Source organism: Nothobranchius furzeri, chromosome 10 (genome assembly GCF_043380555.1).
Source record: "Nothobranchius furzeri strain GRZ-AD chromosome 10, NfurGRZ-RIMD1, whole genome shotgun sequence".
Taxonomy (NCBI): Eukaryota; Metazoa; Chordata; class Actinopteri; order Cyprinodontiformes; family Nothobranchiidae; genus Nothobranchius; species Nothobranchius furzeri.
The window spans coordinates 52,103,030-52,127,688 of record NC_091750.1 but is presented as its reverse complement, the minus strand read 5'-3'; the positions used below and the strand labels follow the sequence as shown (position 1 = coordinate 52,127,688).

At 40.8% G+C, this 24,659-nt stretch overlaps 1 protein-coding gene across 4 annotated transcripts in view; it reads right to left on the bottom strand.

Annotated features, from left to right (window-relative positions):
* Nucleotides 1-1,670: 1,670 nt before the first annotated feature.
* Nucleotides 1,671-24,659, bottom strand: part of gabra3 (gamma-aminobutyric acid type A receptor subunit alpha3) — a 203,493-nt gene continuing 180,504 nt past the window's right edge. The window contains exons 8-11 of one of the 4 annotated variants that reach the window (XM_070555741.1): nucleotides 19,087-19,239; nucleotides 14,577-14,782; nucleotides 7,877-7,915; nucleotides 1,671-7,737 (exon numbers count right to left, since the gene is read on the bottom strand). In XM_070555741.1, coding sequence (XP_070411842.1) covers nucleotides 7,417-7,737; nucleotides 7,877-7,915; nucleotides 14,577-14,782; nucleotides 19,087-19,239 — 719 coding nt within the window. In that variant the 3' untranslated portion in view covers nucleotides 1,671-7,416. The other 3 variants (XM_070555743.1, XM_070555742.1, XM_070555744.1) reach the window with 3 other exon arrangements.

Here is a 24,659-nt window from a genome sequence, read left to right as displayed (position 1 = left end):
TTGCATCGAGTCACAGATTTATTGAGTCAGTGACTTTACAGTAATCGCCATACTAAGCAAGCATGTAGCGACAGTGGAGAGGAAAACCTCCAGCATATGGGGAATTATTTATTTTAAACAGAAAAATAATGCAATTGCAACTCTTTTATAATTAATGCCACTTCTGACTCATGTGGTCATTTGTAGCACAAAAATGTGCCAATGCATACAGTTCAGTCTGAGTTTCTACATCCGTAAGTAGAGAAAACATTTCAACCAGCTGCTTTGTTGGGGTAAAAATCTGTTTTTGCTTTTAGATTGCTCATTCCTTGTTCTGTTTGAAGAAGCTTGGTTCGGCTGAGTTCCCAATACACCCACACATAATCTCCCTGTATTCAGTTTTGATATGAATCCATAATTGTGACTCTGTGTTGAGTTAGCGTGTTTAGTTATAACCAACATTTGTTTTCTGCAAGTGTGAAGACTTTAGCTTTTTAAGGGTTTTGATTAAACTCTTTCACAAATGTGAGAATAAAAATAAAACATGTGCAGTCGTTTTTAACGGAGATTTATGCTTATGCTGAACACTTCGGATTGCTTTTCTGTAGAAATGTTATAGTCAATAGCTATCTTACCAGTTGGAGATTACTCTTTGAACAACATCTGTGTGGAAGAAACGGTAAATGGCCTGTGTTTGATATAGCACCTTCTAGAGTCCTTGGACCCCCCCAAGGTGCTTTACAACACAATCAGTCATTCATCCATTCTCACACACACATTCGCACGCTGGTGGTGATGAGCTATGTTGAAGCTACAGCTGCCCTGGGGCTCACTGACAGGCGAGTCTGCCGTACACTGGCACCACCAGTCCCTCCGACCACCACCAGCTGGCAAGCTGGGTTAAGTGTCTTGCCCAAGGACACAACGACAGTGACAGACCGAGCAGGGCTAGAACCTGCAACCTTCCGATTATGGGGCGAGCACCTAACTCCTGTGCCACAGACATTACTTCTCATCAGACACATCGTACTAGCTGGAGAGTGGGGCAATTAGAAAAAATGTTTGTTATTTTAAAACATCTCAGAAATGTCATGAAGATTTACACGAATCTAATTTTATAAACATTTTGAACACCATCATGAATCTCACATGGTTGTGTGCAGGGGCGGTCCTAGCCAGTTTGGTGCCCTGGCAGAACACACTCTTTTATAGCAAATTGCATCAGCAAAAGCTGCTATGAACATTTTAAGACTGGGATTATTTTGTAATTGATTTGATTGTGACCACTTATTTATTTCCCCGTCTGAACAGAATAAATCTCCAGTTCTTGGAACTGAGGTCATTCATTGATTTACCACAACAGGTAAAATATTCGCGCTTCCTGCAAACTATGATAAAACCACCAAACCTCAAGTTAGTTGATCTGAAATTGGGGCCCCCCCAAGCTTGCTTTCCCTGCAACTTCTTTATTTCCAACAACAAAAAAGGCAGATAAACATCACAGAGTCTTGACCAATTGAAAGTTCAAGTTTGTTTTGATTTAAACAAGCAGTGTGTGATCCTTTTAGGACGTCTTCACATTGTTGTCTTTGCCATTCCCTCTTTGTGTTAAGAGCACCAACAATGACACACAAAATGTGCACGTCTTCGAGGTGTGAACGTGAACCAAGAAGAGCCGTGCAACTCCAAGACAAAATACATCATCCTTTTAATCTCCAACTCCATTTGCTACATCTTATACAGTAAGCACATGAACGAGAGAGTGCAACATACAGAGTCCAGTCACTGAGCATACAGAGAGCAACTTCCCAGTCAAAACACCAAGTCCACAAAGTTCCCAGAGCTGTCTTTGTGGAGGAAGTCTTTGATCTCTCAATGCGTAGGGACATGCAGTGGAATCGCTGGAAGGAGAACACAGTGAGGACAACTCAGCTTTTGCAGACAGCTGCTAATTCACAGTTAGGTTTGAAAAGTTCACACGACTCACTGATCCTGTAAGTAGCTCAATTTAAAATGACTTCTACGGTTCTTGAATTATAATCCCGTAACACGTAGTGTTACAGAGCTCTGCGGCATTTATCTGGTGTAAAAATAAACAACATGATATATCAATATTCACACAAACTATTGGAATTGTTTTCACAATATCTACAAATTCACAACTTGGTAACACTTCTGAACAACTTGTTGCCATTAGTATTTATTTAGTCGATCGATTAGTCTACGGCTTTCTACGCAGCAAGAGATTTGCATCATTGCTGAGGTTACGTCGTACAAAATGATATTTAATGCTGTTCTAAATAGCAGAAATATATTCATATAGTATTATACTCTTAATATACTGTATCTCACTGTGTAGGATGGCATGTTTATAGTCTTATTAACTCTGGCCCTGTAAGAAAAAGACCACATGAATAATACAATCACACCCAAACCTGAATGGCATTTTCAGCAAATGGAAAAAAAAAAAAGGATTTCCACAAAAGTTTGTCCTAAGTGTGCATGCATTCTCTTAAAGCATGATTTTTACTGTGTTTGTAGTTAAAACGGACAAAAACTTCCCACTTTTTGCTACAATTTATGAAATTTTTTTAGGCCATTATTTTTCAGACACCAATCAGAGAAGAGTGGATGTTTCTGGTCTGATTGATCCACTGAAGTGATCTTTGTTGTGCAGCCCTGAAAGTGTTCTACCTCACTTTTTGGCCTCCTAAACACATAAGTGTGAATATAAGAGTAAACTTTAATGTTAAAATCACGTTTTTAAAAGTGGTCGGAGATGCAAAATCTTAAATTTAGTTTGAAGTAACACTAAGTTGGTTATTTACAAAACCTTCGTGTAGGCTGAAACAACTGTGCACATTTACTTGTTGCAACTTAGTCGCTAATTAATTTTTTCATCAGTTTAATCACAAACCAGAATGTTAAGCTTTTGTTGTCCCTAAGGACTGATTTCTAATTTGATTACGTCTGCGATTATCTGTCCTCCACAATAAATAAATAAACAATAAACAAATATACAAAAAAATGTAAGTGCGCAAATGTTTTAAACACAAGAAACACAAAATCTGCTTTGCTTTTTATTAAAATTTCATAGTGTTCTCACCCAAAGCCAAACCCATGACTTAATTAATAATTACAAAAATCGTCTCTGCTTTCTTCTGTTGTGAAAAAAAGAAGCCAGAATATCTTATTTATAGACCGCCATGTTGTATTTCTGGAGACGGAGTCTGAGTCCTCAACCACCCCCAAAGCAGCTGTGGTCTTTATTGTGCATCAAATACATAATGACGAACTCAGTGAGAACATGTTGTCCACTTTGTTTTAATAGAGGCGATGTGACCCAGTCTTCCATCTGGAGCCATCCACTAGGGGGCGTTTTGGTTCCAATGCCTAGTTATGTCAGTGAGGCTAACTCAAGCGCTCATAAAGTAGCTAATCAGTTCTTTAATTCTGTTGATTTTTCTAAAAAATGATTTAAATCATTATTTTGACTCACAAATTAGATTTTTTTAATGTTTGGAAAATGACATTAAATCCAATCCATGTGCATCATTTAAATGTTATAATACACAGAAAACATCCATTTATATTAGGTATTATATAGATCCTATTTATGACAAATCATCACAATGCTTGACTTAAGAGACTTTGAGGTGAATTATTTGAGAAACAGTGCAAAGCTTTATCAGCGAATGTTCGGCGCTACCTACATATGGCACCGCGGTCCTATTAGTCTGAGGAATCATACATAAACATTAGAGCTGTGCCTCACCACATCCTGAATTAGCTGTAGCCAGAGGCTTTATACACCAATAGCACATGTATGATGAATTAATTATTTAGAGGAAAAAAAATGTAAAGACGGGGTTTGAAAAGAAGGAATGGTTCTTTAACGGAAAAATGTTGAATATACTTGACCCACAAAAACATCTTTACATCGTCAGCATCAGAATTAAAAATGTTGGGGATTTGGACTGAGAGTTAAACAGGATTTAGATGCTTTAAGATTAAATTTAATATAAATTAGATTGAATTTCCTGATAAATGTAATGAACACTTATAAATATTGAATCTAATGTTCCGCCTGCTACAATTTGAAAGTAAATTTAAATAAAAAATGTGCTTTGTTATGTTTTGCTGTCATAGTTCTACTAGATCCACACAAGATAAAAGGAAGTGAACATATAAACAATACTTAATATATTTGACAGCCATACTTATGTGGAAATGAAATATAATATTCATAAATGAATACCTGATCTGCATTTGTTACCTTAAATGTAATGGAAATTTAATAAGTTCAACCTGAAGTTACTAGTTGATTTAAATGTTTTATAATCGTTCTTAAATGAGGCACTGATATTAAAGTAAGGCATAAAATAAAAATTACAGCTATTTTTGACATATTTAGGGTCTCAAAAAATAACTTTTTAACATTTTGTTTCAGGAAATTATGATGTAATGTTAATTTGTTTAAAAACCCAAATAATAAAGCTACAAATACATTTTAGAATCAAATCAAAATACATTAAGATTTAAAAATATCTAAATATCAATGTGGCAATTTAAAATAAAATATATACATAGTATGTAAATTAATTAATGTTGTTACTTTTTTTTGAAACATTGTTATCTAAAAATAAATAAACTGTTTTATTTCAATATCTTATGTTACAACTGATGCTCCATAAAGCATTAAAATGACTTGCATTTGCACAACGAATTAAACCAACAGCCTCCAAATGAGGAAAAACACTTTCAGATCGCTGTTCCAGCTGCAAAGTACCACCACCCCATCAGTATGCAAGATTAACTGGAGCTCGAGTCTATGCAGCTGGTAGTGTGCATGTGAGAGTGAACGGGATGGACTAGAAAACACATACCAAGCCCTATTTAGGTGTGGAAAAACACTGCTGGAGTTTGCAAAGTGCAATTATGTACAAATGATGATGATTAAACAATAACTGGTGCGCTGTACGTGATACGCCTGAAAACCTTCAGAAAGTTCCAAACAACAACCAATCTGGACTTAAAAAGGTTCACAGCATCCAACATAGAGAAAATCAAACAACCTAAACAGTTTTAATTTGCTATAAAACCATCGAAACATACCAAAAATGCAACAGATACATACATTTTTTTCACAAAATGTCTCATAAAAGAAAAAACCCAAATACCTGCTGCTGTGGAGAAGAATCTGGTATGTTGACAAAAATATTCAGCATGATCATTAAGATGAAGCCATTTCACACTAGTGTCTACTACGAAATACAAAACCACGAAGACATTCAAATTAACACCAATATACAACACACACACACACACACACACACACACACACACACACACACACACACACACACACACACACACACACACACACACACACACACACACACACACACACACACACACACACAGCAATGGTAGAAAAAAAGACCATAACTTAAGCTGATAAGTCAAAAAACAACACGGCTTTTAAAGTCAAGATTGATCAATAATCATTTGGATCAGACCATACTCAAGTCATCTTATCACAAAACCAACACTTGTTTTCTCAGTGTAACAAAATATTCTTGGTATATGGTGCAGAAACGAATGTTACATCCAGTTTCATCATTCAGTCTCACCATCGATGAAAAGATTAATGATGGATGTTTTCAGCCTTTCGATCTGATACTTGCATTATTTTTTGCCCTTTTTTTTAGAGCAAAACCATGCTGGCTTTAAAACGTGTAGTTGTTAAAGTATAAAGGCCTCTATAAAGGATCAAAGTACAGGGAGACAATTTATCTACATGCATGCTGTTCGAATATTCAGTCTTAAAAAGTTGAGTTACAATTACTTAAAAAGACTCAAAAATATTTTGAAAATCAAAGTCGCTAAAATTATTTTGTAGTGTTTTTTCCAAAAATATTTATCTGTGCAACAATAATGTAAAAACAGTTTAAATAAAAAGAGCCGAGTATAACGTCTGTAAATATCTGTCAACCTGAATCTTTAAAAGGGCTTGAAATAACTGTTACATTTTTATTTTTCCCCTTTACTTGCTCTTTAATCATAAAGTCTGTTCCCGGCAATGAAAACAGAATTAATGTTACTTTCTTTGAATTAACAAATGTGAAGGCAGTTCTATGCAGTGTTCTCCAGTGTTGATTCAATACTTCATCAAAACCCTAATTTAACACTTGAGGTTAAATTGAGAAAAAATTGTTAAATTGAGAAAACAAGCTTTGTAATGTTGCAATAACAGTAAATTTCTCAGCAGGTCCTTTCTAGACTTCCGTACAAAGAAAACAAGGGCATAAAATCTCTGATTTATTGATTTAAATGTCTAACGGAATACGCACGCTCTAAACTAGGATTGAGTTTGACTTCACTCTGAGGTAATGGTGGTAGTTTATGACTTAGCTCTCTGAGACGATGTGCCATGAATTAAAACAAACACGCGAGATGATTGTTCGGAACTACATATAATCTCTTGGTAACCTTGCACGCTAATAGGCAGTTTTACACTGGTGACTTCGTCAATGGTCAGGGGTGGGCGGAGCCAGAAAGAGCCGATGGAGGATGGTCAACATGTGGTACAAACACCGATCTTTGTGCATATTTGTGTTGTAGAAAACAAGTGTGAGCATGTCCATGCCTCTCGTTTCTTCTTTGAGATGAGTGTATTTTCCAAGGCACATATATTATCTGTCATTGAACATAATCAGCCAGTTAAAACAATAGGAACCAATGGGCTAGAAAGTGTACAGGCGGCCCCGTGAGACTGCACTGTGGCTGTTGAGATTCAGCAGGAGCTGAAGGCCAGACTCTGACAATTATTAATGACGGTCCTAGAAAACTATACAGGCCGGCAACAACTAACGGAGCTCAGTAACGCGACCATCGAATGGCTCTGCTTTCATCTTCTGTGGCAACAATGTGTGTGTGTATGTGTGTGTGTGTGCGAATGTCTTGTCAACTCAAAGGACGTGTCAGCACCTTCTAATAAGGTAGGAGGAAAAACACTAAAAATGTATGATTGTTCAAATCTATGAGAACAAGCAATCATGTCAAAATGGGGGGGGGGGGGGGGGAGGAGGAAAATGCACAAATCTGACTTGTCCATGAAACGGCAAGCAATCAAAATACGGTAAAAGAAGAAGAAAGGAAACATTTGGTTACACGTGATAGAGCTGGGTGGAGTGGAGCAAAGAAACGCCATGCGAACACAGGCTGATGAGAGAGAGGGCCTCGTCCTAGGCCCACCGCTACGTGTGGCTCGAACGCCTAAGTTTGGCTTCAACTCTATGCTGCCGTACAAAATATAAAGGAAAAAAAAAAAGCACAAAACATGCGCACACACAGACATACACACTCATGTAATGAACTTGGCCTCCTGCAAACCTGCCTACCCCCAAATCAAACCAGATCGAGCCTAGCGTTTCTTCAGTTTAGGTTGTTTGCCTTCATGATGGCGGGCTTTCTGTTGACGTACGTAGCCCAGTAGCCCAAGTTGAAAATGAAGAACAGAACTGGGAAAATGATGCGTGAAATCTTGTCCACTTTGCTGACGCGGTTGTAGGATTTCTTGGCCTCTGTGTAGGGGTCGTCGAACCTATGCAGGAAAGAGTGTTTTGCCGATGTCCCGGGGGCGCTCTTGGAGATGGTTGTCAGACCCTGGTCCTTGGCCACGTTGATGCCGTAGGTGGTCCCGACGATGTTGAAGGTGTTGTTTGACTTTTTGGTCAAAGTGGCAGACTCTCTTCTCTGAAAAGGAAGAAGGCAGTTGAGGTCGTCAATGGTCGAAGGACCGGACTACAACCATACTTCCATTTGAACTCATAAAGAGGAAATAGAAGCAACACCACGAGACACGACACACACAAGAACAAAACAAAAGCCTAACCATATCTTTAATCCTGGCCATGTTAGCCTGAAACGGTTCCTGAAAAGAAAAGTAGAAAAGAAAAAAAGTTTACCAATTATCGTAAGATTACCCAACTTACAGACTCTATTCATCACTATCTAATTGGAATGGGTTTTGAACAGTTTTACAGTGTATTAGTGTCAACACTACATTAGACAAATCTGGATTACAGGAAGAAAAGAAAGTCATGAGGAAAAACTTCATGACAGAAATAGTCTTGGGTTATTAGAAAAAGTGGGTCGGGGGGGCAGCAGTTGTGTTTTGCAGAATCAGGCTGGACTGGCGTCTGGTACTGCTAACAGTAGCAGTAACAGCACAGAGCAGGATTAGAAAACAAAGCAAAGGAAAAGTGCCTGAAAACATGTCTGACAAACTGTATCAATGATGGGAGCCAGGCCTCTTCAGGCAAACAGCTTGTGATAAAGCAAACACGACAAAGGCTGTGTGTGTGTTTGATAAAGCAAGCCGGAGAGTCTGCTGTCTCCCCGCTACTGCACACCCACGATTAGGTTGTCTTTCACTTTGAAATCGCACAGGAAGACACATTTTTATTTGCTACTTCGGTGCTCTCTCATAACTAAACATGCATCTCTGGAGGATCTTGTCAGCCATACGAAGCTCGGTGCGACGTGCACGGTGGATGTGGAGGGACAAGTAGGGCACTAAGATGGATTACTGATCAGACTTTTAAGTTTCCTGTGTGGCACGCAGTGTGACTGCGTGGGCTGCGGTTACTCCAAAGTAGCCACGCTCAGATCCGCAGCAGAAAGATGGATAGCAGCTAACTGAGTCCCATTAGTTCAGATTTATTGAATTTCCTTCACCATCTTTAAATCAGGAGAACCTCTCCTCCTCCAACCTGTTTTACAAAAAAATCCTTTTTTTTGGTCTTCGTGCCATTTCACACAAAAAGGGCTGCATGGTGGCGCAGTGGTTAGCACTGTTGCCTCGCAGCAAGAAGGTTGCAGGTTCGAAACTCGGCTGTGGCCTTTCTGCGTGGAGTTGCATGTTCTCCCCATGCATGCGTGGGTTTCCTCCGGGTACTCCAGTTTCCCCTACAGATCACAACATGCCCTACAAGTTAAAAATTGTACGTCGCTTTGGATAAAAGCGTCTGCCAAATAAATAAAAATAAACATAAAAATGTTCAAAAAGTACTTTGAAGTAGAGTTTCGTATGAAACTGTGGAGCAACTTTTTACCTGCTGCTCTCTGAACCACCTCGTAGGAGAAACTGAGTTTCCACCAGACAAGCTAACGGCTAACATGAACACGGCCAAGACCAAAGAGGATTCTTGTCGTAACAAACCTCCAAAAACCAAACTTTCATAAAAGTTAATGATAACCCTTTTTCATAGACCTTATGTGTGATTGTGGTTATTTGCAAGGAACAACAGTGAAAATAGCTAAACGTAATAAGCAATAGTCTTTCAAATAGGAATGTTATAATAAACTCACCGTAGAAACAAAAAAAAGATTTTGGTCAATTATTTAATTGTTTTAACAATGTCTCTTGACAATAAATCTGTTATCATTGGAAAGCTAGAGGATTCCCCTTGACTGAAGATTGTGCCTCTGGAAAACGAACAACACAGCTAAATGTGTTAGTAGCAGAAATTTCCTTTTACTGTACCATGCTTTTTTTTCATGATAAATATTGATGATGGTGTAAACGGCTACCTAGAATTTATGCTAACTAGCGATTTTAAGCCTATCAGGAATGTCTGAAAAGACCCACATCCAAAAGTAATTTAGCCATTTTACAATAAGGCCTGGAATAGTCTTCTAGTTGCAAACACATACGTGTGTTTGGAATGGCTGCCTCGCAAAGCGTCGTTGTGCAAATCCCCCAGAAATTAACGTGTCACTGAAATATACGAGTAACCATTATGTGGAATTGACAATATGAGGGAGACACGCCCACCATGGTCACTCCGTCTCTGGTTCAGAGGTCTTTTATTTATCTACGATACCACAGATGCCCTTATTTCGGCCGTGATCTAAAATTTAACCAGTTGCTGATCTCTTCTATTGACGACACGTTTGTTTTGATTATAGGGAGCCTAAGTCACGCCCGTCTACTTCCAGACCACGGGTCCCCAGAAGAATGAAGAAAATGAATGCAAGTCAACAGGGCTAAAAAGCTATTTTCTAAATTCGCTTGTTATGTTCCATGAACTTCACCTATGATGTCTGTGAATTTTAAAGAAGCATTTTGATACCAGAAACACGTTTATTTTCGAATGGGGGGAAACATTATTTTAGGTTTTGTGTGCAAATAAGGCCAGGACTACAAATGCGCTTCACGAAAGTGATGTAATTGAACCAGACATGGAGGAAACAGAAGGGAAATGGCTGTAAGTTCAACAAACTTCAAATCCTTCCCACAGGAGGAAAGAACCACCACAAATCTGGCCATTTGGTAAGTAGCAGCTTCGCTAGGGGAGAGGAGATTCTGTGGTGATGTCACATATGCGATGTGCTGATGTAGTCATGCTAATTAAGAACTTTTACAAGCTGATAAATCTCAAAGTGAGTGACTGGCATGGTCAAAACACCCATCATTACTTTTCATTTAAATTGCAGTACAACATATGTGTGATCCAGGGCGTAAGGCAAAGCGGATAAGAAAATAGCTCTTTTAGCCCCGTTGACTTGCATTCATTTATTCGTTCTTCCATGGACCCTTGAGCCGACCGTAAATGGAGGAGACTAGGCTCCCAATACCCACAAACCCAGGACTCTATCTGGTCTAAGCACTCTACTGTGCCCCCTAGTGGAACACTCCAGTGCTTCCTGCAGCACAGCATAAAAAATTTGTGCCAGGGCCTTGCATCAATGCGAGGATATAAAGCAAGTACATTCCAGGCCTAACTCCTTTCTTTAAAACTTCAGCTTCGAAGATTTACTGTCCCTCTAATATTCTTTACACAGTTATTTTGGCTGAAACATTATGATGCTCCTGTTGGAAATACCTTGGTTATGCTACAGCTAGGTCTCTCTATTAGAATGTTCAAATAACCACAAAGTTCTATGCAGATGTGTTTGCATGAACTACTGCAAAACTATGCGATTGTTGGTTTAAGGTGGCAGGAATACCCTTTTGATCTTGGTCCAGTTTTCACTTGCTGTTAGCTTGTCAGTCATTTCAGACCCAAACTGAACCTTTTCAAAAGCTATGAAATTTGCTCTTTATAGTTTTCACAGAACTTCACTTCTAAGTACCTTTAATGTCAGAAAGGAACAGAATTAGAATATCATTAGTGGTTATAAAAATGGTTAACCTTCAAACTTCTTTGACCAAGGTGAAGGCAAAAAGTTGGTCCAACAGGAGAGGCGTTTGCTGCGATAAGTGTTTTCTCTTTAGGTAAGCAAGACAACAGGGTAACAATGACCCTCATTCTGCTTCGACTGCAAGTCTCGTTCAGGTCCAACAAAGCCTGCAGACAGCTGAGGGTGTGCGCCGATGCTCCCAGATAACAGGATGCCATTCCTTCTCACACACCACAAGGATCCTCAATCACAGAGGCAGCTTACATCAGCAGAAAGGACGAATTACTACGGTAACGTGCAATTCGACCTTAATCAGAGACGTCTAGGCCCTTCGTTCTTTGGCATTAAAGATGAGATTTTTTGTGCAGTAATTTGATAAATGAGCTATAAGAGGTCATTTTCTGTTGCTTTTTAGCTGCGTTGTCATCTGCAGTCATTTATATAGTCTAATTATCGAGGAAACCGTCTGTGGCATTGGGCTGTACGCACTTTGTTACGGACCTAATGTGTGACTCTACATAATTTCCTTCTGCTGAAGGATTCTTGAGCACTGTTCAAAGTAATTCAGCTAGCTTAACAAAAAATAAATAAAAAATACAATGTATGTCATGACCTTGTCTTTCTAACTTTCTGTTTAAAATGTGAGTGCTGGTGCTTGTTCTACTTCTGTAGGCAGATAAATGTTCCTGCGATCTTTTAGTCACATGCAAACGTTTCAGCTCGCAACATTACGAAACCAACTGCTCTCTCAGCAACAAATATGGGAAGACTTTCAAAATAAATATTGTAAACGTTTCTGCACTGGATTTCACCATGCCTTTCAAAATAAAAGCTTCTTCCATCTGCTTGGACAGATGATGGCAGGTTTTGCTTTTCAGGAAATGTCTGTGTGAAAATGTCTGCAGATGTAGCCGTTGCAGGTGTGCCTACATGCGAAACCTTCAAGGAAAATCAGCAGGTTGTCCTGCATATGCAGATGCAAAAAGCCCATAATGCAGGAAAGGTTCAGTCATGTGCCAAGAATGCAATTTCTATCCAAAACTCTCTTACTTGCTAATTCCTGCAATAATAAAACCTTCAGCTGCAAGGGGGGAGCTAATTAGGTGAACAACATACCAAACAGGATGTTAGGTGACAAGAAAGGAGGAAAATGACGACGTTTAAAAGAAAAAAAGAAAAAAGAAAGCCAGGGAGAGATAAACTGAGCTATAAATTCTCTCCTTAAAAGCATCATTTTCTCCTTTTCTTTGCTCCAAATGTTAAGAAAATCTGATTTAAAGTCTGATTGCTTTGCATTTGCTCATTCTAGCAGGGAGTGTGATGGGAGTAGCTCGTCTGTCAGTCTGACCCCTTTTCCTTTTTTTTAATCTATCATGACAACTGCATGCTCAGCACAGCCCCTGAGAACACAGCCCAGGCTGCTGCCATCAAGATGAGCCATCTAAAAAAAAAGGGGGGGAAAAAAATCACCCCTGCCAAATAAAAAGTTCTATTGCAGCACGTTTAGCCTGTCAGTCTGAAGAGCAAATGTCAAGCCATTTAAATAAAAAAAATTACACATGCAGCAAAAATATTAGGATTTGTAGCATTGCCCTGCAACAATGTCATTTCTTATAGTGTAAGTCTTTTATTCTCTCTCCCATAAACCCGCTTGTTGTCATTCTAAATATCTTCACTGGAAATATCTCTGCATGCATGTAACTGGAGCAATCTTCTCACTGGGTAGATAATGATGGAGAAAATGACATTCATTCAGAAGGACAACCTATCTTTATGTAACCCATTAGAACCCACAGTGACACGAGTGCCACAGAAATCTTCTCCTACGCGTTCATCAAGTTTAACCTACAAAAACTCAAAGTGACATCTTCGTAAAGTTCTGTTTAAAAAAATGTGGTCTTTGTGGTCCACTTACTCTAATTTATATTCATAGACTCACATTAAGAACGCCGTTATAAATATAAATCTACTGGAGTTGTAACCCTGGTTTAGTAGTTGTAACCGTCTCCTTGACTTTGTATAATGTGGACATTTAAAATGACTCAGAACCAGTTACAGTGATGCAATAACAATGTGTCAATTATCCAGAGGCCTTTCTGAAAGGTTCCCTTTTTCATTGCTATTTTAAGATCTAAATGGGACACTTTGTCTGAGTTATGCTACAAAACCAGTGACCTCTGGACAGTCTTAGGATGGCTTCATGTGGGCGTGAATGAAAGTTCTGAGGAAATCGAGGCAGCGCTGCAAAATTAGGCAGGCAGAAACCCACAGGAAGCCTTTATTACATGAAGATTTCCAACGTTCAAACAACAACCTGAGACCTACGGTCCATTATTGTTAGAGCTCTGTGAGACTTGATGTGAAAAGTAAAAATTCTGTGAAAAAAAAGACTTGAAAACACTTGAAAAACATGTTCGCGTCTGCCAGTTCTCTCTCTGTCAGCACTTTGAACTCAACATGCTCCACTTCAATAAAACCAGCTCTTTACTCTGAAGTCTTCTTTGACAACTTTCAAAGTGACTGATCTAAAAAAAAAGAGAGAGATAAAATTCACAGAAACAATTTATTTTTAACTAAAAGTGTAAATCTTGCTTCTGACGAAGGGAAACATTTTGTTTACACGCTGATCTCATAACACCGATCAGATTGGTGACATAAATCCACCCTTTATGGCAACTAAAGAAATCTGTCAAACTAATAATTAAGCATCGACTTTCTAAATGTAAAAGGATCCAATCAAATTGAGTGCAGGAGCCTTATTTATGTGCACATATTGAGTTGTTTGCATCCATGCTTGGCTGTATGTTCTAAAACCAGAACCGTAAATGGGTCAAGCATAAAGAGCGATTAGCTAAACCGTTCATTTCCCAGCTTGAATCCATTCCTATTCACCTCTCATTGAAACTTTCCACATTATTGACAAATAGCATATCTATAAGTCTGGATTTATCTGCATTCAGGCTTAAAGATAAAAAAAAAAGGTCAGCCTCAGGTGATTTGTTTAATGGGAGTCCCTGTTTTAATCAGTGTGCAGATGTAAGGATCTTTTCTGGCGGGAGTGAGAGCTGAACATATGCTCCCGCGATCGTAAATCAGGGCCAATGTCTCTGGGAGTTTACTTCTGTTTTTACTCTCACTGTTCCGCCCCAGTGTTCCTGTTCCATTTGGCTGGTAATGAATAAATAAAAGGTCTCTTTAAAGTGCTTACAGAGTACTCCAGGCTGTGTTAAAAAAGAAACTTTCTATGAGTTTACAAAGTGCATTCTCACCCCGCCGCTGCGGCTGTGTCAAATGTCGGCTTAGTTTGGACGATTTTCAGCCTTTTTAACGACGATATTGGGTTAACGTAAATTGTAACAGGCAGAAAAGTGGTGACTCGTGGTGGTACGTAGTGATGAATCACTCACCCTTATTTCCATGCCCTCTCTTTTCCCATCCCATGCCCAGCTGCGTTTGGTGAAGTAGTTGACGGTAGCAAACTCAATCAGGGCAGAGAAGACAAAGGCATAGCACACGGCCATGAACCAGTCCATAGCAGTGGCATAGGCCACCTTAGGCAGGGAGTTTCTAGCACTGATGCTCAGGGTGGTCATGGTTAGGACAGTGGTGACCCCTGAGGACAGAATAAAAAAAAGATTAAGATTTATTTTCTGGAGGGAAGCTGCCAAAGGAAAATCAATCACATACGTCTGAAAAGCTAGGGTCATTTTAAAAACAAACTGTAAATTTCTGAGCGTTTAAATCTCGTCAAAGCTTCGCCCCTCCTGAAGGTTGTTGGGGTCTTTGTTATCCTGGCCCAGGTGTGAGTTGTTTGGTTCATAAGCCTGAGGGTGTGGGGGTTCAAAGTTCACCAGGGGAGAGTTTCTACACTCTAAGAAATGAAGCGTTGAGTTTACTTAACCAAGTTACTTCAACTGGTTCCACTAAACATAAAGAGTAATATTAATTTACTTACACTTAACAAGTTTCCCGCGTGTCCCCCTGCTGGTTGAAATGGAATTACAATTGTTTAAACACCCCTGCTGGAGAGTTTGCAGATAACAATGTCGTCAGACAAGATGTATATTTAGCATGTTTAAAAAAAATGTTTGGTTATTATTAAAAAAAATGAAAAAACTACGACTTTTCTTAGTTTTCTTTTATACTGTTTGAAACTGCAAACAACGAGTGTAGGACATAGTGTTAACTCTAGTTTTAGCTTCATGTCCAAAAACATTACTCTCCTCCTTTTACTTCCAGGCTCTGCCGTTATGCCAACAAAAAAACAAACGTCTTGTGCTTTTTATCGACGGTTGGCTGGCCTTATATGAGCTACCAGCACAGCTGTTGCTGCAAAAGCAGGTAGAGACCACCCACTAGTACCTACGTCAGGGGTCCACAATTATAATGGTCCGAGGGCCACATACAAAAAAGACCAAGAAGCAAGAGGGCCGGGGGGGAGATGGGGTGCTGCTGCTGTTTGGATCGCTGGCTGTAATGCACATAACACACAAGCTTGCAATATAAAGAAGGACAACACCTGTCCCCCTCCAGCTCGGCTGTGTGACTGCACTAACCTGTCCTGTGGGACCCTCACATGTAACCCTCATGTCCATGCTGTCTCTGGAGGAGCAGATAGGAGACAAAATCTCCTGTAACTTAAAATTAACCAAAGCTTCCTCCCAGTTTCTCTTTAAGCTGAATTTAACATCAGTTTATCATCATGAAACAAAAGAATAAAGTGGAACAGAAACTTTTATCTTCTATTTCTCTCTACTTTTAACTTCTCCGTGTCCCTAAATATAAGAGACAGATGATTACGCTGCAGCTGCCGTCACTGAACCCGCTCCCTCCCCAAGACCGGACCTCCCGACATCACAGCACTCGGTCTGACTGAGCGCTTCCAGGAGAAACAATAATGAAATAATGAAAATAATAATGCGTGTTTGGAGGAGTGTCCTCCGATCCTCTCTCTTGTGTGAGCAGACAATCTCCCTCTCTCTCTGTCTCAGTTGCTGATCGAGCGAGCGAGCGGAGCGCGCGACAACCCGCTCAATTAACATAATTTACGGCCCAAATCCAACAGAACCGGTCGGGCTGATTCGATTCAGATTTGGTCTCAAGTTATAAGTCCAGCGCTCAGCCCTGCAGTACCACATAAAGGCAGATCAAAGTTTCCTACCCGGTAAATGTGGAGAGCTGACAGATTTGGATGCTGCACGCCTGCCGCCATTCAAATAACACAACTACATTCCACTGTAATTATGGTACTCTTCTATGATGCAAAACCGTTTATGCCCGCATCTCATGCATTGATTATTTGATTATTTTCCTCAGCTCTATCCTAAACCTCCCGGTCGGCCGTCCGGGGTGGGGGTGCGCGTGGGGTTTGGGGGCCACAAAGAGAGGGCTCGCAGGCTGGACGTGGCCCGCGGTCCGCCATTTGCGGACCACTGACCTACATGCACCATTAAAGATGTTTAATGCCGTTTCTGGCCAGAAGAGGGCTCCAGAGTGCTGTCCAATGTGAAGGTGCTCAAGTTTCTGACTCAAGAACTACTAAAACCAGTTTGAAAGCAATAGCTTAAAGTGTTAAAAACTCTTTAGTGTTAAAAACTCTTTAGTGTTAAAACATTAAGTTAAAGCAACGTAAAATACTCTTTACACTTTATCAACTAGCTTTAGTGGAACCCGTTGACATAACTTGGTTAAATAAATTAAACACTTAATTTCTTAGAGTGTAAGGAGAAACCAAATAGCGCTCATATCAGGGAAATCAAACAATTACACAAATGTATGGTACAAAACAGGGAGTCAACTCTTCAAATCAAGATTATTTTGTCCAATAACATCGTAGGAACGGGGACACTCTTTTGAAAGCAGCATGGTGAGAAGACAGACAGTTTGACAAAAAGAAAAAACAACAAAAGGAGGTCTGATGCTTCCACTTTCCAGGACTGCAAATGCAAATTTGACAGTTTCAGAGCAATCCAGGACTGAACAAAATATCTTAAATGTGTATACCAGGACAAAAAAGACCCTCCTAAAAAACTCAGGAGGATGGCGCGAGGGAGAGATCTAGCACTATCAGAGAACTGTGTGAAATTTTAAGTATTGGTATTCTGCCCTTTTCCATTTAAAATCAATACACTTCTTAGATGAAACATCTGCAAGTTTCAAGAAAAAGTCGGGCTGCCTTTGTTTGATCCTACAGAGATAAAACCACAATATTATTTATTGTCTCCTCAATGAAATTTGTTTTTGACTCAGTCGTGTCACTTTTTGTTCCTTTGCAAGAAATCCACAAATAGATACACTATTAAAATAGTTTTTAATCAATGATGTGTGTGTGTGTGTGCATCTTAAAGTACACCATTAATGGCTTTAGAATGGATTCAGACTCAAGTAAAAAATTTGACATGAAATAAAAAAGAATGTTCCAGTTCACTTTTACTGCAGAGCTTTACATAATGTACTGTATAAGATCAGAACGTTGAGTTTCATACTGCTGACACAATTCACTGATGCATGAAAATTACAAGTGCACTGGGTCAGCCTTTCGGGTTCAAACCACCAAGAACTGCTTCTCGATGCGTTAAAACATGACAAAAGCTGCACCGTGGAATGTTCTAGCTTTTTTTTTTTTTTACACAAGCCTGATATGCAAGCTGTTGAATTAATAAACTGATTACTGGATACATGTCTAAATAATACATAAAGCCTCAAAGAACAATTAGTATCTCCTTGATAAGTTTTCTACCTTTATCCGCTGAATCACAGATGCCGTGCACATCCAGCACAAGCAGCCTTGTTTGCAGGATCGCCCTATCTTCAGTGGAAAGTTTAGAGACTATGAAAAATGCACGACTGATCTCTGTCAACTAAAATGAATTAATCTGGAAATGAATCCACTTGGGTATAAACTGAAAATTTCACAGATCATTTCACATCCCTGCCCTTTTTTGAGTCAGCGCTGTTGGGAATGAGATTGGGTTCGGACAATGGTCACCCATCCAACCACATAAAAACAATCTCCTCTCTGTTCCAGTCTATCTTATCTCATAAAAACTGATGCACAGAAGTTGCTAAATGGGAAAATTGCACTGAAGTCATTTCAGAGGAAATAAAAACTGACAAAAAGATTGATGCAAAATCAGTTTTTAGACTGAAATTGATTCATTTTAAAGTTTTAGAGTCGCCCGACTGCATTCCAAACAACAATTCAGCACACTTGGCTTTATTCAAACTAGCCTTCATTAGCATACAGATGAATTATTTTCAAGCAAAGGGACAATATTGTTTACAGTGATGCAGATGTTCCTAAATGCAGGTATTAATCTGAACATTGTTAATCAGTTTTGAAAAAAATTAATCAAATCCTACAAGTAAACATAGATCATAAATTATTCTGTGATGAGCACAAGTCATCTCAAATGTAATTGGTGTTGCGACTAAAACAATTAGCAAGTGACTTCTTCATTAAAAAGCACCTGATTTATGTGTAAAAATGAAAAATCCTGAAATAGATCAGGTCGTTTTTTAATTCAGTGCCTCTCAGCACAAGCAGCACATTTTCTAATAGAATGTGGGTAATTAATCTGTGAAGAATGAGTAAATTATCTAATTAAATTATCTAAACTAAGAGAATGATCTGAAACTAGTTTTTTTGTGGTGTTTTGTTGTAGGTTTCACTAATCAGCAAACCTGTCCTAACTCTGTAATCACCACCTGTTTGTCCCTTTTTAAAATAAATTTAAATACTTTTTAAATTCAAATAGTAAACTGGAGAACTTCAAAACAGACCAGATGAAATTAGTGTTTTTTTCCCTCTACATGCTATTGACCATGTAAATTTTGAATGTAATCCCTTCTTTTTTTCCCTTGCAATTGAAAAGCTCTCTCTCAGGATGATTAATGAATCATTTATTGGGAACTCACCAAAAACAGTGCGCGCAGGAACCGATTCCCTGTTAAGCCAGAAGGAGACCTGAGACAGTATGACAGTCATGATGCACGGAAGGTAGGTTTGAATCACAAAATAGCCAATTTTCCGTTTCAAATGGAAATATGTTGTCATCACTACATATTCTCCTGAGGGGAAGAAGACAGAAACACAGAAAGAGAAAGAGAGACAAAGAGAGTTTGGATTATTAATACAGCCGCGCTCAGCTAGGAGGAACAAATTCACCATTTGGATTATATGAAAACATCTGACATTCTAGTTTAAAGTGCTGCTTTCTGACTCGGCAGATGTGTGCACTCTTCTAATTATCTATAATTTTAAGATTAAATTAGAGGTAGAATTTGAAAGAATATTTCTAATAGTGTGGCGTATTCATCGCTATGGAAATCAGTCAACGAGGCTGTCCACCATACAGCAAAGAAGAAGAAGATGAAGAAAAAGAAAATGAAGAAAAAGAAGAAAAGAAGAAAAAATTAGAAAAAGAAGAAAAGAAGAAAAATTTGAAAAAGAAGAAAAGAAAAAAGAAGAAAAAGAAGTAGAAGAAAGAGAAAAAAGGAAGAAGAAGAAAAAGAAGAAGAAAAAGAAAAAGGCACAATCATGTATTTTTTCCACAAAAGATGATGTAATGGAAGTATTTTGGGGCTATGGCTTTTTAGCTGCTCAAGTTTTGTGAGTGGCTCCAAAAGGTTGCTTTCCTTCTCCGTCCCCATCAACTGTTTGGTAATCTGCGCTTGGCCAGAAGCTCCTGTGTATCTGCATCACTCCATCTCAGCTGATTTTGTTTACAAAGGATAAATAGACTCCCTTTTGCTATCAAGCTTGGTGGCACAAATATTGCAATATCCCCGCATCGCTCAGCCGCCACAGCACTTTCATAAGACCAGTGGTAGGAATAACGCCGCTATTTTAAAACAAAAACAAAAAAAAAAAAGTTTTTCAGTAACGAGTAATCTAATTACCATAATTACTGTCTTCTTTTATCTTTACGTTACTGATAAGAAAATGTGTGCGTTACTAATTCAGCAGCACGGTGTGTTGAAACTGTCATCAGCTGATCTGGAGTTAAAGCAATGTTTTCATCCAAGCATATCTCGGCGTGAAGAACAAGGAAGACTTGAGGAATAGTCTACGCGGCTGCAGACCCGCAGCTACAGGTGTGAATCTGCAGTCGTGCCCTTCTTGGCGAGACAGCGGGAGGTCCCGAAGGTCCGCTCACCTGTTCACCGCTCAGGTGTTATTAGAACTACCTGTGTGTCTTTACCACCCAGCTTCAGCTCTTCTGTGCTTGGGTCTGACCCAAGTTAGTAAATATAAGTCCTCCACCAGATTTATGCCTCCTCTAGTGTTAATTTAAAGGATTTGTATTTATTTATTTAACCATTACTAGATTACCAGCAACAGAAATGCTACTAAAGCACACAATTATGCAAAGCTGGAAAACTTAAAATATTGTGCAAAATTACATTTATTTCAGTAATTTAACTAGACTGTGAGACCATTTAAAGGCTCAGGAACCTTTACAGGTGTTTCTATTTGCAGTTATAAATTTTTGCTGATTGGGGTCTTGTTAAATATCATACAGGGACAGTTATAAATTTTAGCTGATTGGGGTCTTGTTAAATATCATACAGGGACATTTTAATAGCCTAGATTAATAGACTCCTCCTTGAACCGTCACCTTATCGTGGTGGAGGAGTTTGAGTGCCCTAATGATCAAAGGAGCTATGTTGTCTGGGGCATTTTGTACCCCTGGTAGGGTCTCCCATTGCAAATTGGTCTTAGGTGAAGGGTGAGACAAAGAACGGTTCAGAAGATCTTTCATGGAGGTAAATTCAAAGAGTCGGAGTACCCAGCCTGGAGGGTTACTGGGGTCCCACCCTGGAGCCAGGCCTGGGGTTGGGGCCTGTGAGCGAGCACCTGGTGGCCGGGCTTTCCCCCATGGGGCCCGGCCGGGCCCAGCTCAAACCGGATACATGGGCTCATCCATCTGTGGACCCACCACCCGCAGGAGGAACATGAAGGGTCTGGTGCAGTGTGGATCGGGTGGCAGACCGAGGCGGGAGCCTTGGCGGTCAGATCCCTGGACAAGGAAACTGGTTTTTGGGACATGGAACGCCACCTCGATGGCGGGGAAGGAGCAGGAGCTTGTGGCAGAGGTTGAGCGGTATTGGCTAGATATAGTCGGACTCACCTCGACACATAGCATTGGCTCTGGAACCCAAGTCCTTGAGCGGGGTTGGACACTCTCCTTTGCTGGAGTTGCTCCGGGTGAGAGGCGGAGGGCTGGGGTTGGCTTTTTGTTAGCCCCAAGACTCTCTGTCTGTGTGTTTACCCCGGGGGACGAGAGGGTAGCTTCCCTGCGCCTTCGGGTCGGGGAACGGGTCCTGACTGTTGTTTGTGCTTATGGGCCAAATATCAGTTCAGAGTACCCACCCTTTTTGGAGTCCCTGGGACAAGCGCTAGATAGTGCTCCATCAAGGGACTCCATTGTCCTGCTGGGGGACTTCAATGCTCACGTGGGCAATGACAGCTTGACCTGGAGGGGTGTGATTCGGAGGAACAGCCAGCCTGATCTGAACTCGAGTGGTGTTTCGTTATTGGACTTCTGTGCAAGCCGCAGTTTGGCCATAACGAACACCATGTTCGAACATAAGGATGCCCATCGGTAAACGGTACCAGGGCAGCCTAGGTTGCAGGTCAATGATAGACTTTGTAGTCGTATCATCTGACCTGCGGCCATATGTTTTGGACACCCGAGTGAAGAGAGGAGTGGAGCTGTCAACTGATCACCACCTGGTGGTGAGTTGGATCAGATGGCAGGGGAAGATGCCGCGTAGACCTGGCAGACCCAAACGCATAGTGAGGGTCTGCTGGGAACGCTTGGCAGAAGAACCTCTCAAGACAGTCTTCAACTCCCACCTCCAGCAGAGCTTTGACCACGTCCCGAGAGCAGTGGGGGACATTGACTCCGAGTGGGCCTTGTTCCACTCTGCGATTGTTGAGGCAGCTATTGCTAGCTGTGGTCGCAAGGTGACCGGTGCCAATCGTGGTGGCAATCCCCGTACCCGCTGGTGGACACCAGAGGTTCGGGGAGCCGTCAGGCTGAAGAAGGAGGCCTACAGGGCATGGCTGGTCTGTGGGTCTCCGAAGGCAGCAGACAGGTACCGGATAGCCAAGCGGGGTGCAGCAGTGGCAGTTGCCGAGGCAAAATCTCGGGCGTGGGAGGAGTTTGGTGAGGCCATGGAGAAAGACTATCGATCTGCTCCAAAGAGGTTCTGGCAAACTATCCGGCAGCTCAGGAGAGGAAGGCAGCATTTTGCTCACACTGTTTACAGTGGGGATGGAGAGCTGCTGACGTCAACTGGGGCTATAGTCGGACGGTGGAAGACATACTTTGAGGAGCTCCTCAATCCCACCTACACACATTCCGAGGAGGAACCAGAGCCGGGAGACCTGGGGATGAACTGTCCAATCTCGGAGGCAGAAGTTGCTGAGTTAGTCAAACAACTATACAGCGGCGGAGCCCCGGGGGCGGATGAGATTCGTCCTGGGTATCTCAAGGCTATGGATGTTGTAGGGCTGTCGTGGTTGACATGTCTCTGCAACATTGCGTGGTCATCGGGGGCAGTTGTGGACTGGCAGACCGGGGTGGTGGTCCCCATCTTTAAGAAAGGTGACCTGAGGGTGTGTTCCAACTATAGGGGGATCACACTCCTCAGCCTCCCTGGATAGGTCTACTCCAAGGTACTGGAGAGGAGGGTCCGATCGATAGTTGAATCTCAGATTGAGGAGGAGCAATGTGGTTTTCGTCCTGGCCATGCAACTGTGGACCAGCTCTACACTCTTGCGAGGGTGATGGAGGGGGCATGGGAGTTTGCCCAACAATTCCACGTGTTTTGTGGATTTGGAGAATGCTTATGACCATGTCCCCAGGGCACCCTGTGGGGGACGCTCCAGGAGTGTGGGGTGGGTGGCTTTCTGTTAAGGGCCATTCAGTCCCTTTACCAGAGGAGCGTGAGTTTGGTCTGCATAGCCGGTAGTAAGTCGGACCTGTTCCCGGTGAGGGAACATCTCCAATCTGGTCCGGGAACGCCTTGGGGTCCTGCCGGAGGAACTGGTGGAGGTGGCCGGGGAGAGGACGGTCTGGAGCTCCCTAGTTGGGATGCTGCCCCCACGACCCGGACCCGGATAAGCAGAGGAAGACGACGACGACAGTGACAATTTAATAGCCTAGATTAGTGTAATGTTCCTGTTTGTAGTTCCTCCTGTTAAGTGCCCATTTATTTCAATTATTCAGTTTTATAAAAAAAATTTGGACATATATTTTAGTATGTTCCAGTCATTAGTCATTTATATTTCAGTATTGTAGTAATTTATAGTAAATTAAGTAAGTTTAACTAAGAGGGAAACCCCTTTTTCTTGCATTCTTTAATGAAAAAAGTAACAAAATTGTTATTTTTCTTGGTAATAAGTTACTTTTATAATCCTGTAACTCGATAAGTAACTGAGTTACATTTTTGACAAAGTAACCAGTAACTTTAAGTGGCCACCAAGGTGTGTCTTGTGAAAAGGCGACAGAGTGATGTGATTTGCCCGGGAAAAACTTCCCTAACCCTAACCTGCTGGGGCTACAATGGAGTGTGGCTAGACCGAACTGCAGAGCAAAATCTTTCGCTACTGCTACTGTTTGTCTAGACTTTCATGCTAACACTGAAAAGATAATAGAAAAAAAGTCCTTGAACAGAGACAGAGTCAGTGGCTGAGTTTCTCACTAATTTGATGAAAACCCTCTTGTGTGTGTGTAAACTCCAGTTTTCTGGACTGTACATCTACTATGTACGATGTACAGCAACAGATCATCATTAATTCCAATTAGACTTTATGTTTCGATAGATTGAGCTTGTTTTTATCCCAAAACTGCAGGAAGAGACACAAATAATAATCATGACATAAGCAAAAGCGGGTGAAATCAGACCATTTTGATGCGTGTGCACTTTAACTCTTAATACACACTGGCTGAACTCTTGAACTGAGGAAATATGCGACAAAAGCTTGCATCACTTTAACAGAAACCACCAAACATCTGTGTCAAATTTAAACCCCTCCATTTGTATCAGAACAATTCAAAGTGCTGCACCTCCATCCCCGCATGAGTTTGAGGCCACGCAGTAATTTCTACAAAATAAAATTTCTCTGAAACCCCCCCCTCCACACACAAACATTTCCATTTCATCGTCTCTCTCTGCAACATGTGAGGAATGCGCCTGCATGTTTCTCACCCATTTGTATTTGTCACCGGTGGCAGCGAGCAGCCAGATTCACCGTTCCCCTAAGTGCTGGCTCTCCGTCCCAGGTTTGCAATCTGTGTTGCAGAGATATGAGGAACAACAACCCACCCCGCCCCTGTCCTCTGAGGTGTTTTTGTCTGACAAGATTCTGACCGCGGCTGACGATGCTCAAATCCACCCGTTCCCACTCACTGTAGTCCATTAAGATTACAGTCAAGGAAAATGAGATTCTCCGACATCCACTGGATGATGCAGTTTAG